Raw genomic sequence first — 18,763 nt, 5'->3', positions numbered from 1 at the left:
TGCCGGTGGGCGCCCCGCCCCGCCGCGCCGGCTGCCTCCCCCTGGGCAGGGAGGGTGGAGGCCGCCATTAGGCGTCCGCGCCGATCGCCTGACGGCCCCGCGGCGGCGGCGCGCCCGCGCGCGCTCCCCGCCTCCCGCGGCGCTGGGAGGGCGGGTGCGTGGGTGGGGGGCTGTGCGTGTGTGAGCGAGCGAGCGGGTGACAGGAGGGGAGGGCGAGCGCGTGACGCCCTCCGCGCTCCGCCCCCCGCTCCTGCTGCCGGAGCCGCCACCTCGGCCCGGCGCGGGCGGGCGGTCGCAGCCATGGAGCCGGAGCGGGAGTGCCGGGTGCTCTCCATCCAGAGCCACGTCGTCCGCGGCTACGTGGGCAACAAGGCGGCCACCTTCCCCCTGCAGGTGAGAGGCCGCGGACGGGCCCTTCTCCTCCTCCTCTGCCGTCCGCCTGCTCCGCCGCTTCTCCTCTGCGGGGCGGCGAGGGGAGCCGGGCAGGTGGTGTGGCGGCGGGGCTGCCCGGCGGGCGCCTCCTGCCAAGTAGGGGTAAGGTCAGGGGACGGCCGAGAGCGGGGTGCCCTCCCCACCCTCTCAAGTGCCGGAGCGCGGAGCTGGGGCGGGGGGAGCGGTGGGCAGTGACGGTCCCGGTTCCCCGTGCACCCCCGGGGCCGGGGAGCCTGCGCCTCCCGCCGGCTCCGCGCCGCACGGCCCGCGGCTCCCGGTAACGTGAAGCTGGCTTGAGGCTGTGGTACGGCGAGCGGGCTTACAAAATAAGGGGGAGACGGATGGGGGCGGTTGTGGTGGGTTTGGCAGGCTTCGTATTGCGGCGCGGTGCGGGCGCCCGTGCCTGCCGCTGAGCCGTGGGTGTCCCGCGGTGGGGACGGGGCGCCGGGCTTGGTGGCCCCGTGTCCTTGTGTTGGCACAAAGGTAAGCCCCTCTAGGCGTCGTGGGCGGTGGGGCTGGGTAAACCCGCACTCCTCGGTTTCTGAGGATGCAGGGAAGGTGTAGTAGAGTGTAAGGACCGCTTAATGACTGTACCAGGCTGGGCCAGTGAAACTACCTTACATGGCCCGGGGCTTGAGGGTATAATTGGATCTTGGCCTTCATGGCTGTCATGTTCTGACTTCAGAGTTGGCTTGCTAAGGTCTAGCTGACAGTGGGAAAACGTTGGTGTGCTTTGGGGCGAGCCTTTGCACATCTTGCTGTTCTCTCTTGTGAAGTGCCTGTATCGTAAGGGGCTAATTTGGGGCCTTACCATCAAGAGGTCGTTGTTCCTTGACATGTGTGCCTGTACGAAGCTTGCTGTTTAAGAATCTCTTTGCTAGAACCAGTATGTTTTGACGTTGGTTCTCTTGGTACGTGCTTAACAAATGATAGTGTATAATCTCAGTAGACTAGACACGAGAGAAGTCTGATAAATGATGCGCTTGAGAGCAGGCCTGCAACAAGCTGACATCACACCCCCTTATCAGCATCCAATTATAGTATAACCAAGTCTCGTGAAAATTAGTACATGGTGAAGGATGATGTACATATGAAATCCATGTATTGTGGAAAAATCTACGTGTGTGGAGACCCGTGCCTGAAAGACTGTCTTGATCTGCAGCCAACTGTCCCTCCTTTCCTGACAGAATGATCTCTAAATTGTGCTCCCCTCCTCACACCCCCCCCCGGCTATTTTTGTGGTAGCAGAAGAGCACACAGTAGTACTTATTCCAGAAATCTCCAATCTCTTAAACTGTTGTCTTCATATTAATTGTGTCGAAGGTTCTATTTACTCTTCTCTAACAGCCTTGCTGTGGCACAAGAGCCTCTGTATGGGTGTCTCGTATGACTTGGCAAATCAGTTCCCGGAAAGTGTCTTTAGTTCCTTGATGATGACGCTATACAATACTACAGTAGTTAAAATGTCCTGTTGATGTTGTAGCTGGGTTCTGTTTAGGAGCCTATCACACTCACGCTGCGTGATGTTCTTCAGTGTATAGCTTAACAAGAAGTTGCTGGGGTGGGGGGAAAAAAAAGATAGTTGGGAAACAACTGAACTATCACTACAGGCTGCACTTGAAAATCCGATGTAGGCGACCTTATGAAGGTCTGCTTGCTAGAAGGTTATTTAAACCCTGGCTTTGCAGATGTAGCAAGTTGCAACCAAGCTAAACTTTCCTTTTTTATGTTTTCTTCAAACAAGGAAAGGAATTACAAACCGGAGTCTCTTTATTTTTTTTTTTTTAATGAGATAAAAATGAAACCTGATGCTAGTCTTGAGGGTTTGTGCAAATCTGGCATGCTGATGTTATTTCCCATTCTGTTTTTTATTTTGGTCTTCTGAACCAATAATGGTTAAATGAGGCTTCCATCTGAGTTCATCCGTATTGAGTTTGCAGGGCAAGATGTATGTAGATGCACGCGTCTGTGTGCATGTGATGTCTGATGGGCTGAAATCCTGACAGAACAGTTCAGGAATCTGCATTTGGACAGCAGCATCCAAATAGAAAACCAGACGTGGTTTCACCTCCTGTTTGCAGACTTCTGCAAAAACATCAGTTATGTTTCAATGATTTGATCTCTGATATTTGATCTCTAATATTATTTATTAGAAATAGCCAGCATAGCAATGTGCACAGCAGAGAACTCTATAATGTCTTTTTTTAACCAGTTAGTTTAGCTTTTAGAATAATAGAAACCTGACAAAGCAAAAGTATTTAAAAGTATGTGCGTGGAAAGACATTCTCTGCAAAGTATATAGTAAACACTTTCTATATAGTAAACACAGCAACCCGTTTTCATCATTTCAGGTTAAAATACATTTGTTTAAGCAGTTTGAGATGAGATTTTAGATTAACTGATAGGTCTTAGAGGAAATGGCACTGGGACTTTCCAGGGAGTAAAATGCCAGGAATTGAACTGTCCTCAGCTGTGCTTTGGATTCTGCCTTGCCAAGAGTTTAAATGGTTTTTACTTGCACGTTTTACTTTGTCTTTAAAAATTCAGAAAGTGATTCTGAATTATTTTGAAAATAGTCCTAAGTTATTTTGTAGTCATGTAACGTGGGCAGCTTTTGGTATCAGGAAATGGTTTAGGATTGTCCAGCATTTAAGAGGGGAAGAGCGATAGAGTGTACATGAATTTAGAGAGTTGCCACTGTCAGTCAGATAAATTGTTTTAAAACACCAAAGAATATTTCCCCTACTTGACTAAGAGTTGTCATAGTTTTTATGATATAAAATAAAAATCATAGAATGATTTGGGTTGGAAGGGACCTCAAAGATCACCGAGTTCCAACCCCCCTGCCATGGCAGGGACACCTCCCGCTAGAGCAGGTTGCTCAAGGCTCCATCCAACCTGGTCTTGAACACTGTCAGGGAGGGGGCAGCCCCAGCTTCTCTGGGCAACCTGTGCCAGTGCCTCACCAAATGTATGTTTTCACCTTGCCATTCAACATTACTTTCATCATAAGTGTTTTCTTCCTTAGAGGGATCTCCTATTTCTTTATATTTAAAATTTTATTTTATTTTAATTTAATGTAATTTCTTTTAATTTATTTTATTTTAACTTACCTCTCCTGCCCCACTTTCTAGGTTGGTAGAATGTGGCAATAAGTAAAGGCTGCAGTACTGGCAAGCGTAGAGTTACAGTCCTCCATAAACCACAGAGTAAATACACAAGGGCGAGCTCATTTCTGTTCTGCAGAGGTGCTTGATTCTGACTGTCAGGAAATTTTGGTAGGCAGATGAATTTAAGATTCATATACTACAGCTGTCATAATGTCAGCTTTTGTGAATGAGTATTTCTGTCTGTAAGTTCAGTCCTTTGGGCCTCTCTGAGTTTCCAAGACGGAGGTTTGAAAGTACAAGGAAGGGACAGGAGAAAGTCCCAGGCAATGTCACCTGGGTGCTGGACATTAGCATTTGGTTGCCACTGGACTAGATTCGACTCCTGTCTGCAAGTCAGAGACTGTTGATCTTTGCTATGTACAGGTAGCAATGAGATCCAGAGAGTTCTGTTTGATAATGCTAATGGAAAATGATTATGTTCTACTGTGTTGGTTTTTTTTTGTCTCCCCTAACAGTCATAGAACTTGAGAAAATCTTGTCTCTGTTTTGAGTATTTAATTGACTTCCTTTTATATCTGTTTACCCTGAAGATAGAGCTAAAAGCAGGGACAAATACCATTAATTATTTGGGTCTGGAGAATGAAATTATCGGTTCTGAATTGTAGGACACCACCATAAACAGCTTCTACAATACAGGATAAGATGGCCTTTTGAAATCTGTTCAATGATTTCCCTTTTTTTTTCTTCTTTTTTTTCCCCCCTGCTGAATGGAAATAGTTGTCTGTTTGGTTGTTAATAAGGGCAGGTGATTTTCATTCTTAAGACTAGTCCTCAATGATTCTCTTCTGCGAAAGAAACAGTACGTCTACATTTTTAGCTCCTTCTTCATCGTAAAAAAGATGGGAAAATAATTTTGGTCAGCACAAACGGTAATTTCTGTGGTATTTGAGGGTAGTCTTGAACTGCATTGTTTGGCCAAGGGTATAATATGCTTTCATATGCTGAGATCAACGCCAGTATCAACCTATGTTTATTATCTGCTGCCCTAGCAAAAAAAATTAAGGCTTTTTTTTTCTTCTTTTGTTGAACAATGTGGTCAAACACATTAAGTATTGTATAGAAAGAGATGGATAAGGAGCATCTCTTATTTAAGATGATTGCCTGTTCTGTTTTTCAAAACCTACTTCTATTGTATTAATTACACGAGTCAGGAGGAAGAGGAGTAAGTCAAAAGTCATTACAGAATAACAGCAAGAAATGTTCCTACTGGCTAGCCCTTATTTTTGTTACAGATCAAAGGCTGAAAAAGTCTAACCCTTAAAAAATAAATATAAAGATAAAAGAGTGTATTTGCTCTTTGTAAGATCCAAAGATTGTCATAAGTTACATATCTGATACAAGAAATGTTGCTCTAGATTCGTACTTCAAATGAAGCTTGCAGAAGCATGGTTTTCTTTCCTGCCTCTGTTTTTGTTCTTGTAAGAAAGGTAAACAAGGGACAGAAGAATTAAAAATAAAAAAACCAAACCAAACAAAAAACCCCAGCAAACCAGAAACTTGTGATCCCTCTGGGAAGGCTTATTTGTAGCTATGTAAACAGAATTTTGTTATTATGTGGATGTCAGTATATGTAGTTGCAAAAGTCTGGTGAATACCTTGTGCAAGGTGAGGCCCTGAAAAAGTCTTGTAATCCAAAAGGTCCTGACAAGATGGCCTGGACTTCTAGGTAAACACCTGGCAGACTGGACTTCTAGGGAGAGGCTTTATCAAAATTTTCCAGAAGCGCTTGTCCAGATTAACTCACTTATGAAGAAAGGATGTCTCTGGCTCTCTAGGAGCTCAGATGTACTGTGAGAACTTTGAACTTCTGAGAAGGTTGTAGGAGATGGACTTTTGACCTGTATGGTAAGCTGGAAGGGAAGTGGGACAGGACTGAGAGAGGACAAGAAAGTTGAATATTTATTTACAGACAAAAAAAAAAAAAAGTCACTTTCAGCTCTTAACATTGCTTGAAGAGAGACTAGACTGAAGGCAAAGAACTGGGAAAAATACTGGGATCTCCCCTGTACTTAACAGTAGTAGTTAACGTTTGTGTAGCACTGTAAACTAAGAGATGCCAAATTTCTTCGCAGAGTTTTTACGGAAGTCTTTTCAACTACTAATGCAAAATAATAAATTTGAAAAATTAGAGTAATTTCAGCCCACCTAAAAGAAGTGCAGCTGGGACTGCTAAGTGCTGTGAACGCTAAATTAGACAGGAGTGAGCAGAGTCTCTAATAAACTAAGAGCAGGGCTAACTGAACCGTCGTCACCTGAGGCTGAGTCTAAGTGTGTGACTAGTATCCATAGTTATTCCTACAAGTCACTCAGTTGTAGCAAGTGGTTAAATAAAGTTTTGTCATGAAAATAGAGTCATGAAACTACAGAAATGTTGAGGGATGTTCCCACAGGCTTGTTGTATATTACAGTTGAAAAGCTGAAAAAAGTATTTTAAGATGTATTAAAATTTGTTTTGCAGTGTGCCTATGGGGCCAGTTGACCAGTTGGCATTTTAAACTTTTTAAAAAGATTATGATAAATATTTACAGTGGTTGATTACTGTTATAATTTGCTAACTTTTTCATAGTACGTTGTGAAAATTTGAACTATGCAGATGCACAGGCTGGTATTTCCTAATAGTTACACTGGAGTGTGTGCTGTAGTGAAGAAATAGTAGCTTTTTTGACCTAAATGTAATCTTTTGATCTAACACAACACAGCAAATTGGAAAGATCAAGGAGGATCCCATTTGGTGTCTACAAATATGTGCAAATATTTGACTTCAGAGCAAGCAAAACTGCCTTACCCTGGTTCACCCACTTTCTTTAGAAAAAAAAATTGAGTCATCAAAAAATTGGAAATCTTATTAAAGGACTGGAAAACCTTGCCTAAAGGTGAATTTGCACTGTTTGTGTGGGAATATCATGTACTCAGAGACTCAGTAGCAAGTGTTTATTTGCTTAAGGCGTTTTTTTATTAGGAAATGGCCTTATGTTCTAAAGTCTTAGTTGTTTTTTTTTGTTTTGTTTTTAATTCTTGCAGTTGTTATGTCATATTTCTGCTCCAAATGAAACAGTTGAGAAAATATTTTTTCCTGTATAAACAAACAAGCTCAGATAACAGAGTCAATAGTGATCAGATTTCTGGAAAAAAAAAAGCTTCAAGTTAAAGTTAATTTCATATATATATATATATATATTAAAATGTACTGAAATGTATTAAAAGTAGTATAATTTGAAATAATAAAAAGACTCTTCAATTGTATATATGAGGATGGTGCACATAAGAAGAATTGATGACATACAAAGCTGCTGATACTTCTCTAAAGTCTCCCTTTTGGTGAAATGTTATCTCTTACTTACTTTTAATTTTTTTCTGTTTATATCCACAAATGATGGTCACCTTTCCTTGAAGAGCATATTTAGTTATTTTTAGGTAAGAGATACAACATTATGCATGGCTGACTCAACACATGCCAGACATGTACTTTTAGCCAGTTTAGGCTGAAAAGATGCAAGTGTAAGTTCCACTTCAGTTGCCTGTGTTGTGTGGAAAATAGGCTTGAGTTGGTGAAGCAAGGTTAATGTGAGGAGTCAGACTTTAATCCTGGTACATAAAATGTCCATTCTTCTGACATTACTGTGTGTGGTAGAGTGTGCAGCTGTGTAGTAATCTGCAGAGGTAAAAAAAATATAATGATGAGCATGTTTGAAACATGCCAAGAAGATCGGTGCTGGTAGATAATACATGCCCCACCAGAAGCTGGACTAGTTCATCGTCTTGTGACTTGGCAGCAGTGGGGTAACTGATAGGTAGTTCAGCACAGCAATATTTTTTTGCTGAATTTCTTCAAGCCTTTGTTCAGGACTCATATTTGCTGATTCTAATTCATCCATGACACCTCTGATCTCCAGTTCGCTTAACTCTAACTATTATCCATAGAGTAGGAGAGAGAACTGTGATACCAAAACCTCTTCCGTGGTTCACCAAGCAACAAGCCTCATTTCACCTTCTGTCATCCTATGTAAATTTTAAGTATATGGACTAGTTTGGGCTGAGTAGAAATCCTTTCATGGTGATTTGACTTTGCTCTCTTGGGAATCCAAAGCACCTCTTGCCAGAGGGATGTGTGGGATTGAGGAGGTGCTAGAGCATATACTGGAAAATGGGGCAAAGCAAAAGCTGGAGAGCCACTTTCTGATCTGTAGATGCAGTGGTTTCTGAAAGCAGAAGGAAATGGTTTTCCTGACTAGCGGAACCTTTCCAGTCTGTTCACAACTTTTCCCCTTCTCCCTGCTGCAGAGTCCAGTCAGGTTTTACCTCTCAGAAGAGGATCTGTGTGGAAAACTCAAGCAAGGATGACACAGCTTTCAATGGCATTAATAAGTTGAAGGAAGGAATCTATGGCAATCTTAAAGAATAGCATTCGTTAGGTCATCATACATGGAACTGCCAAAGAAGTGAAGTGCGGGTTTGTCCCACAATATCAGAATAAGGCACATTTTTAGTTTTAGCTTGGCAGATTGCCAATAAAGCCAAGTATATTTTCTTTCATACTCCCCTTAATAGTTCTCTACTTTATTTATTTATTGTTAACAATGAATTTTTTGTTTTCTTCCTGAATTTTACTGTGCTTGTTCATAGCTACTATACATGGTAATTCTGTCCGCATCTTCTGGAAGAGGAAAGAAAAAGAAAATAAGTTATAACAGAAAAAAGTGTTGACTAAATTATCAAAATTTGATGCTATTTTTGGAGAATTACATGTTGGAGTTTGTGGTAATGTATTTAGTAAAGTTTGGCCTAAATCTAGTCAATTAAAATAGACCTGTATTTTTTGCAAATCTCTGTATCTTCATGTGTTTTAGACCATTTGTGTTGGGTGATGAGTACTACTGAGCAAGTTTAGGTTGAAGAAAAACTATTTTTCCAGCCGTCCAGTGCTTCACTGAGGGCAGAATACAGCCCCTGTCTCATAGGGGCGGCACCATGTTACCTGTGGAAACCACCAGACACTGTGCAGCTAACAAAAATGAAAAAAAATGTTTAAAAAATGGTTAAAACTGAGGCCAGCGGGGATGGTATTTCCTGCAGCACATACATTATTTGTTGTTGCTGTTTGTGGACCAGCACAAGCGGCAATGTGTGTCACAGCTCATTCCTTTTGTAATTAAATACTGCCAGTGGCTTTAAATTGGAGATGGTTATTTCTGTTCTCACTGTAGTTAGTAGAAGTAACGTTGTGCCTCTGCTCATTCGTACAACAAAAAAAAAACCCAAACATATGGCAACTTAATGTTTAAATTTGAGAGGTTTTATATTGTCACCTGTCCTCTAGGGTATAGTTTCACGATCTGCTGTCTTCAGTGGCAAAGCCAGCTTGAAAAACTCTTGCTCTTTCCTTACCGGCACCAGCTGGTTCTTCCACCTGCTCTGTTTTGCTGTCCACTTCAACTCTTCAAGAAAAGTAATTTTGTAAGGCCATGTGGTAAACTGCTCTGAGAAACCATCCAGGTTATCAATAACTTGACAAAGAAGGAAAAGAAGAACATGTTTATCTTGTGAGTCAATTTCCTGATCCAGTTCCCTTCACAGCCCCACAGACAGCTCTTTTGGCGTAACTGAGGTGCCAGAGCAGGAGCAAGCCCCAGGCTCCTGCACCTGGCGTCCGCTGAAGGAAACATTCATCAAAGTACGCTAGTATCTGCTTGCTCTGAAGGAATTGGTGAGACATTTAACTGTTTTCTAGAAGCTTCATTCTTTCCCTGGGGTGGCCTTGGTGTGATTTTTTTACGTAAGGTGGTGCCTCTTTCAGGGAGTTGTTTCCTGTTCTGTTTTTACAAGCATCTGTTACCTTGCAGTTTAACATCTAAAGCTTTGGTAGGAGGGTGGGATCCATTCATAGTCTACCTAAGAAGGCCAAATGAAGCATATGTGCTGGATAAAATGACTATCTTTCTGGTAGGATAATTCCACCTTAGATGTACATAATGTGCTTGCCATGCCTTGCTGATGGGCTGGCGGTTAGAGAACTAGGTATGCAAAATATGAACAGCAGGATTAAAAATAAAACTTTTAAAAAAAAAAAATCAGAAGAAAAGAATGTTTTGTGGGATCTCTCCCCCCCCCCCCCCCCCTTTAATTCACTAAAATAAACAAGAGATTAAGTCCATGCCTATTGGACCTATTGCTACTGTGTATGTCTGCCACTTCTGGTCAGTGTTAGTAAACCTCCTGTGTAGCACTGCAAGATTCCAGTTGGCGGGAGCCTGCAGTGACAAGCATGGTGTTTTCGTGAAATTACATCCAAGTGTAGAAGGAAGCAGCATGAAGGTGATGAATCTGAAATTTGCGGTGAATCTGCAGATTTTAGAACTCTTCAAAAGAATATGTGAACTGCAAATTCTCCAGCTGAAATCAGTGTCTAAAGTCACGGTTACCTAACAGTAAACAGAGTCTCAGGATGGAGGGGAAATGTATTTCTTAGGTGAAAGGCAGGCAGATGCCCGCAGCACCACCTCATTCTCCTTTTTTTTTTGTTTGTTTGTTTGTTTGTTTGTTTGTCTGTTAGTGGGAAGAATGAAGGAGGAAACAGAACTGTTATTTCCTTGTCTTTCATTTACCCTGGCCTGTATAAATCTGTGTCTTGCAGATACATTATTTGATCCCACTTCAGATGGAAGGAATGACCTTCTGGCCATAGGAAGGTTAATAGAGCAGCTGTGCCACAAATCTTTTGTCTCTGCAGTTGGGTCGATGCTGAGCTGAACTGGTGTAATGCATGGAGTAACCATGATGGGCATGTGCATCTTTCAGGCACGAGAGGCTGTTTGAGTAGCCCATGAAAAAATGCTGATGATGTAGAACAATGAATTTCTTAGTGCTGAACAAGACTGAGAGGGAATTTTTATAAAGGCATGTATTTTATGTCATCGTAGTATCTTGCATTGAATAGTTAGTAATGCATACCGGTCAGTCTGTCTTGGTGTAAGGAAAAACTGAGTGTCCTGGTGGTATTTGCTCTGAAGCATTTCTGTGTCTCCAAGGCTTATTTGGAGGAGCATCTTTAAGGCACTATAATCCTTAACTTGAATTTGGCCTGGTTGTGTTTTAGTTCTGTACTTATATTGAGAGCCTTTTCAGAAAAATGAAGAAATAAACTATTCGAGAACAAATTCACCGCAGTGTCAGGCTGTTCTAGTCTTTTCTGTTCAGATGGTCACGGTGTTACAGCTAGATCAGCCCATCTGCAAGTTCTCAGTAAGTACTGATTTTGCCAGAGCACTTTGACGAAAATTGCAGTCTGCTCTGGCTGAAGAGAGAGGCATTTGTTTTCTGCTCCAGTCTTTGTCCTCTCTGGTGTCCAGTGCTGAAGTCATCTTGTAAATCCTGAAAATTGGTATGCAGTTGATAAAAGGTGAAAAGGGAGTGTCACTAAACAAACAGGGATTAGGCAACCTGAGGTGATAGTCTTGTCTTTTTTTTTTCACTGATGTGGGGCTAGCTGTTGTTGAGCCTGAGAACTAGTGGCCGTAGAGCAACAATGAAGCATCAAATAAATGTGGCTGCAGAATATATAAAATATCGCACACTCCTCCACACCTAGCTTTGTCTCATGTGTGTTCTTTTGTAGCTGAAAAGCTGAGTTGGGAAGGAAAGAAAACAGTTTGAGATGCATGGAGTTTGACTTGAAAGTACAACAAGTTGAGGCGAAAGGTAGGTTCAGGTAGGGAAAGGTGTGGTGGTTTGTGATGTTTCAGGAATTTTTGTTTGTTTGGGTTTTTTTTTTAGTGTGAGGGTGAATAGTTCTAACCAGGTAGTTTGTTGGTATATTCTTGATATTTTTGTGTGTGTGTGTGCATGTATTGTTTGTATAGTCTTCGTATAGTGTATTTTGTAGGTTTTTTTAAAGAGCATAAAGTTCTCTTGTTTTTTAACAAGTATCTCTCGTTTTTAACAAGTATCAGATGCTATCCAAATACTGTTCTTTTATATCTCTTATAGCATTTCCTGTGTCTGTCACTGGTGAAATACTACTTTTCTTCTCAAGGTCATCTGCTGTGTTTTTTTAATTGCCTGTTTCTAACCTCAGAATTTGAAGTGACCTACTTGGTACCTCACTCCAGATTAATGAATCGCCAACAGTATCTCCAGCATCCCTGTTCATAAACTAGTTTATTTACTCTTGTATTTTTATCCTGGCACAATATCTCCAGTATCTTAATGATTCTTAATGATATTTCTTAATATTTCTTTGCAGTGCCTTGTCAAAAGCTGCACTAGGATGCAGCTATATTATATGTACAGAGTTCTCATTATCTACTTGGTATGGTTTATTAAAAGCTCATAAAGAAAAAAAGAGATTGGTTTAGTCAACAGCAGTTTCAGTTCAGTTTATCAACCCATGCCAGCAATTATGCCTGCTCCACTAATTGCCAGGACATGCCTTTTCTTTTTCCTGAGTTCCTTTTCTCAAGCTGAATTTGTATTCTAAGTTTCTACACCCAGTACAATGTGTGGGTTTTGATCTAGTATCAAATGGAAGGAGATGCAATTAAGTGAAAGAGCTGGCACACAGTTAGAGACGCAAGCTGCAACTGGGAAATCCTTTCTCCTCCTCCAAATTAATTTGATTACAGAAATTGAGCCTTTTAAAGTATGTTTCTGCTCCATGTCAGAGGAGTAGAGTGGTGCAATGATGTTCACTGGAACTACAGTGATGGCTGTGTAAGACAAAGCTACGAACTGTAGTACATAAACACCAGCACTTGTATGCAAGTGACTTATAATACAATGGACGCACAGAGTTTTCATGGCCTGATAGAGAGACTTTCTTATTGGAAAATATAGATGCCATTACTTAAGCAAGAAAACCCCAAAACAACCCCAAACCCTCAATTACCTTTTTTCACAGGGTGATTTTAACTGTGGCATTGAAGTTAATTCTGTTACTGACTTTCAGTTAAGCTCTGTTTTAATAGATATAAAAAAAATGGAAGGGATGGAATGGGTGTTTTTTATGCCATGAAGTGATTTTGTAGACAAATACAGATATTACTGGTTAATTCAGTTTGTGGGTTATAGACGTGGTCTGCTAAAAGTGAGCAGTTTGGGGTCTTACCACAAGAATTCTTGAAAATTCCTCAGAAATTGGACTGTTTAAGTCTCTAACCCCCTGTGTTTATGTATGTTTTCATGCTATAAAACTTTGTCCCTTGACTGATGCATCTCTCAGTGTTACATTGCTACAACAGTAATTTTCCTGTTGCTGTAGGGCTTACCGTATGTGTGTCCTGTCAATAGCAATAAAGCCAGCTGTGATATAAATGTGGAAGAGGAGGAGGGTCCTCTGGAAGAAAATATGATAATTTAGTGGGGCTTTTCAAGCCTTTGATTTGTTTTGTGTTGTTGTCACACGCTCTCAGATAAAGGCCCTCTGAAGTTAACCAGATGTGCTGTGGGCAGTCCGGAGCAGGCCAACTGTTTTGCTTTCGGTACATACATCGTGTTTCTGGTGGGCTACTGGTTGGTATTTTTGAGATGTTTTCACCTTGCATGGGGCACCAGGCATGTTCTGTTAGTATACCTGTTTACTATTAGCTTCTGGTTTTGGCCCAGATCCGTTTATTCAAGTGCCTTTTGCCAGCTCACCCTGTTGTTGAATTTCCTTATATTAACTGGGTTTGTGGAGGCAGAGGAGTAAGATGAATTAGGCAATAATTAATATTGGTTAATTAAAATTTGTAGTCATAGTTAAGCTATTCGTTGGGATAAACACAGTCTTCAGCTTAATAAAAACTTGTGTGTATATTTGTATTTGTGTATATATTTGAGATGTAGGATTTGCTTTTAACTATTCATTTGTTTTTTTAAAAATGCTGCTGTGTGCTTTAAATGATATAAATCAAAACACTTCCCCATTACCTGGAAAGTTTGACTGGCTCTTGAAACAGAGGACTTCTTTCTTCCTTTCTGTAGAGCCTCATGGCTTGTCATGTGATTCTGTTAATTTTTGAAAATGAAACCGTTTGTTTTGTTTTGAGTGTATTGAAAGGCTTCCATTAAAAAAAACACATTAATTTGTGGAGAAAAATAGAGGGGGTTTGCATCTGTTGCAGTTTTTGCCAGGTGGCATGGTCTGTGTTTTCTGAAAAACAAAGTACAAGACTGCACATATTATACACTACTGTAGAGATCACACAGATCTGCACACAGACAGAATACATATCAGCATAAATTTCCTAAGCTCTGCTTTGGCGGCAGGGAGGGACCTTGTTTTGTTCCTAGCTGTATTCTTACTGTGTGTGTGAGGAACAGGACATTGGCTTTTTACATCCGAGTTCAAGCAATACTAGTTTAAGCACAACGCTTTGCAGAGTGGTGGTCTCCTTTTGTTGTCACTGTATATTGATAATGTAGTTCTGCATGAGCGTGACACTTGTCCAGTTCACAGGGCTCTATGAAGGCTTATATTTTTAACACTTTGAGGAGAATATGCAATATTTGAAATTAAATTTATTTTTTACAACTTATGTCACTGGAATCTGTAGTAATGCTATGTTTAAGATAGCAGGATGATAGACCATGTTCTGTAGATGCTTTCCTTCTTTAAATGACAGCCCAATGGTTAGAAAGGTTTTGGAAGTACGAAATGATCTGGAGGTCAGACTGTTATCATCATCTTGTGCTTTAGAACTTCCATATCTTGATCAAGAGGGCAGCTAGCTGAGAAATCCTTCAGTACAACTGACTGCTTCTTTTTACCAGGAGGATAAGTGCATACACTAAAAGGTTTGAGGGTAATACACTCTTTTAGAACTGGTTCGGAACAGCACGCTAATATCTGTCATGGTTCCTTGCTTCTCAGGCCCTTTGCAAGGACTTGTTTTCTCTGCAGAGACGATCACTCTAAACTCAGGCAAGAGATTTTAGTGGAGCGTAGGTCAGAGTCCGAGCCAGCTTGCAATAAAGACAAGCCTGATTGTCACTTGTAAGTGAAAGCAGTGAGATCTGCCTGGGTTTCCTGACTTTGTGAATCATTCCTAGGCATCTTTAGTCTTTGAGTAGGAAAGCAGCTGAAATTAGCAGTTGATTCTGAAAACATATCTACATGTTCAACAAGGCCAAGCGCAAGGTCCTGCACCTAGGTCAGGGCAATCCCAAGCACAGATAGAAGGTGGGGGATGAGTGGATTGAGAGCAGCCCTGCAGAAAAGGACTTGGGGGTGCTGGTGGATGAAAAAGTGAATATGAACCAGCAATGTGCACTCGCAACCCAGAAAGCCAGCTGCATCCTGGGCTGCATCAAGTGAAGCGTGACCAGCAGGTCAAGGGAGGTGATTCTCCCCCTCTACTCTGCTCTGGTGAGACCCCACCTGCAGTGCTGTGTCCAGCTCTGGGGCCCCCAGCACTAGAAAGACATGGACCTGTTGGAGCGGGTCCAGAGTTGGGCTGTGAAGATGACCAGGGGGCTGCAGCAGCTCCCCTGTGAGGACAGGCTGAGAGAGTTGGGGTTGTTCGGCCTGGAGAAGGGAAGGCTCTGGGGAGACCTTATAGCGGCCTTCCAGTGCTTAGAGGGGGCCTGCAGGAAAGGTGGGGAGGGACTCTTGGTCAGGGAGTGTGGTGATAGGACGGAGGGGTAACAGTTTCAAACTGAAAGAGGGGAGATTTAGATTAAACGTTAGGAAGAAGTTCTTCACCCTGAGGGTGGTGAGACACTGGCACAGGTTGCCCAGAGAAGCTGTGGCTGCCCCCTCCCTGGCAGTGTCCAAGGCCAGGCTGGATGGGGCTTGGAGCAACCTTGTGTAGTGGAAGGTGTCCCTGCCCATGGCAGGAGGGTTGGACTAGGTGATCTTCAAGGTCACTTCCAACCTAAACCATTCTACAATTCTATGATTCTATGTTGGTCTTGCCCAGTAAAGGAAAACAATTCAGTAGCACAGTTGTTCACGTACCTGAATCCTTGGTTTGGAATTCTGTGTGTAATTCACCGTGCTGCCTTTTTATGTTCTGTCACGTGACAGTTTTTCTCGCACACTTAAGAGATTTAAGATATTTATCTTTTTTTTTTTTTTTTTTTTTGAACTTCACCCTCGCCCCCAGCTGAATACAGACAAGGAGAAAGAACTGCTTGAGTACTGTAAAGTGTGTGATACTTTTGAAAATTTACTTTTTCCCTGCTGAAGCATAGTAAAGCTGCAGTATAAATTTTAAACAGAAGCAGTCCAGTAACAGCTTTCCACATTTCTCTAAGCATTGCTCAGAGTAAATAAAATTATTAAATGAGAATTTATACTAATATTTACTCTGAGGCAGAGCTAATTTTTGAAGTTAACAGTTTTCCGTCTCAAGTGATGTTAACAGTCAAATACCAAATGGGATTAGGAGGTAAAAATGAGTACGTTTATGTACCAATGTTCTGGAGTCAAATAATGTAGATTACACAAATATAAACATAAAGCTTAGCAGTCATTAAAACTGAATTTGAGATGTTGCATTTGCTTCAAAATCTTCCTGTTAATTTCTCTGTTGCTACACTTACAATTTTCTGTAATGTGGAATAGTTTTCTTTTGTTGTTTTACAATCACCGCCCAGCCCTTTACAGAACGGGCACAGCTTAGGCTGTCGTCCTGAAGGGAATGTATGTTTGTAATCTTTCATTTCTAACAATCTTATGTACCAGTTTTGCAGTGAAGAAATAGCGTGTTTCGCCGTATGTATGGTTGAAGAGTTTTCTGGAAGGGAGAGGAAGAGAGACTGTAAATTTTAAACAAAGCTCTAATTCATGCTTGAACACAGTGGCAAAGGCCAAAAGATTGCATTTTTAGAGGTGAACCAGAACTGAGATCTAGCTATATATGTAACCTATATAACTCAAGCCATTTTAGGAGGAAATAATTTTCTGTCTGCCTAGGTCTTTAGGTTGTTCTACCAGTAAAACAATTGGTATCACTTGTAAAATTTGAGTCCTGAAGGAGATTGATTTTTTTTTTTTTTAATTTTTTGTCTTTTTATTTGTGGCTGCATATAAGCTTAAATTACTTCTGTGCTTTTAGGAAAACTATGCTGTTGGTCCAGTTTTCCAAAAAGAGACAACACTTTTAGATGTTGTCCGTGTATTTTGAGGTATCTTCCTTTCTTTTGTGTTGATTTTTCCCTTGAGCACTTGCTAGTTTAAAGATGTGCATTTTAATGATTCTGTAGACTAGGTGCCTGCACGGGTGATACACCTTCCCTTTGTAAGGCTGAGATAGGGCTTTCTGCACTGTGGGAAGAGCTGGATGATGTTTGTCCCTTTTCCTCAGTTGTTTGTGAGGAAGAACTAGGCCCAGTTTCATCTCATGCGTAGTGTTGGAGTGTGTGTTTCATGCTAGCTGTTTCTTCAAACTCATTCTATTCCAGTGTGTGTATTTTGATCTAATCTTCCAAATATTTTTCTGAAATCTGTCATTCAGATTTGCCAGCCATGCCTTTCAAATACAAAATTCCTCTGGTTTTGATGTTTTGTGATTTAATTTTAGAAATGTAACAGTTCTGCCTCCTTTGCTTGAAGATACTTAAAAAATGTGTTGGAATCACCCATTTTCCTCGGAGACCTCAATCGCAGTAGATGTCACTATGTGATATGATGTGGTATAGGCGACCTTAGTTTGAGTCTTAAGACGAACATTGTTTGACATGTGCTCAGACTAGAGGCTGACAGATTTAGGGTGAACTCGGTTATCCTTTTCCTTTGAAGAGTGCTTATCTTCCTTACGCGAACTGGCCATGGGTTTAGATTTGCCAGGTATTTGCAGTTCTGTGAGCAAATGATGCTTACATAGAGTGACGGCAGAGGGAGAGCGTGGAAACCAGGAATTGTTTTCTACTGGAGGGCCTGTAAGAGACCAGATCATCCAAAATGGGATAATGGTAATGCAGACGATGTGTGTCCCTGGCAGCTGAAGCCCTGGGCACTTGTAGAGTGTCTGCCATAACCTACCTCTCCAAAACTGGAGGCACAAATATCACCACAGGACTCTTTCTGTAGGGAGCGGGGGAAGTAACACAGGTATAGACTATTTACAGGCTGGTATAGAGAAGCAATAAATTAAGCATTGTTGTGCATTTCTTAGTAAGCTCAGTCCTCACCCTAATCAAATACGATCTTGAAGGCATTAGTTCTGACATAGGCAAGATCCAAGTAGAGTGAGTTCTTTCAGTTAGTTTACACAGAGGTGCAAGGAACACGTAAGTGCATACACACACAGAAAAATGACAGTTTTAACACCCAAAGTTGGGTCATTTTGCAAACATAGCAGGCTGATACGCAAAGATATTCAGGAAGCAAAGGGAAAGTGGTGTGTCAGAGAGTATAAGGTGAAACCGTCAGTATCTCAATAAAGGCATCTCTCACACAGGTGGGCCCAGCAAAGTGCTGCTTGTGGCTTCTACTATATTTTTTGAGCAAAGTGTAGAGACAACTGCACACTTTAGTGAACTATGATAAACCATTACCAGCTTGAATTTGTTCTCTGTTGACTGAACACCACAAAACTACTGTGTAGATCTCACTATTTCCCATTTCACATGCAGTTTTTGCTGAATTACAGCACTTTGATTGCTCATGAAATAAGGAAAGGTACTGAGGTGATGACTGAACTGGTGCATATATATTTATGTATTTATTTCATAAACGTGAAGAGGTTTGTTTCTGTATGTAGGAAAAAATCAGTAACTGGAGCGGATTGGTTTTAAATCCATGAATTAAAATAAGTGATTTAAATGTGTTTCATATTAACAGGCATTTTTGATATCCAGCTAAATGCATAATTTGGGGTGATATTTGTGTACAAATAAGAGACCTAGATTTTCTTTATTTTGTATGATTGATCCAATGCATTTGCTCTGATCTCAGTTTTCTAGGTCTGTACATACGAAAATCGTGTATTTCTAATTAAGTAGCTAACTTTCACTTAAGATCTATTTAAACTCTGGTTTGGCTAGAACTTTTTAATTAAATCAAAAAACCTGCATGATCAGTGCTTTTAGTTACCTCTGCCTAAAAAAATTAAAAATACTAGTATATATTAAAAAAATGTAACAAGACGTCTTTTAAATACAGCTTGCTTTGTAAGAAGGGAAAGTATTGATCATTTGGTGAGTGAGAAACTGTTTCTGATATGTATGGTGCTTTAAATATG

The 18,763-nt window shown here is 41.2% G+C and overlaps 1 protein-coding gene across 1 annotated transcript in view; it reads left to right on the top strand.

Annotated features, from left to right (window-relative positions):
- Positions 1-300: 300 nt before the first annotated feature.
- Positions 301-18,763, top strand: part of PDXK (pyridoxal kinase) — a 42,692-nt gene continuing 24,229 nt past the window's right edge. Inside the window, exon 1 of the mRNA XM_086474694.1 lies at positions 301-393. Within this exon, the coding sequence (XP_086330820.1) occupies positions 301-393 (93 nt within the window). The remainder of the gene's footprint in view (positions 394-18,763) is intronic.

The sequence above is a fragment of the Leptosomus discolor genome, chromosome 1 (assembly GCF_034619465.1).
Source record: "Leptosomus discolor isolate bLepDis1 chromosome 1, bLepDis1.hap2, whole genome shotgun sequence".
In the NCBI taxonomy this organism is placed as follows: Eukaryota; Metazoa; Chordata; class Aves; order Leptosomiformes; family Leptosomidae; genus Leptosomus; species Leptosomus discolor.
Note: the sequence above shows the minus strand (reverse complement) of the source record. Positions and strands in the feature narration are given on the sequence as shown.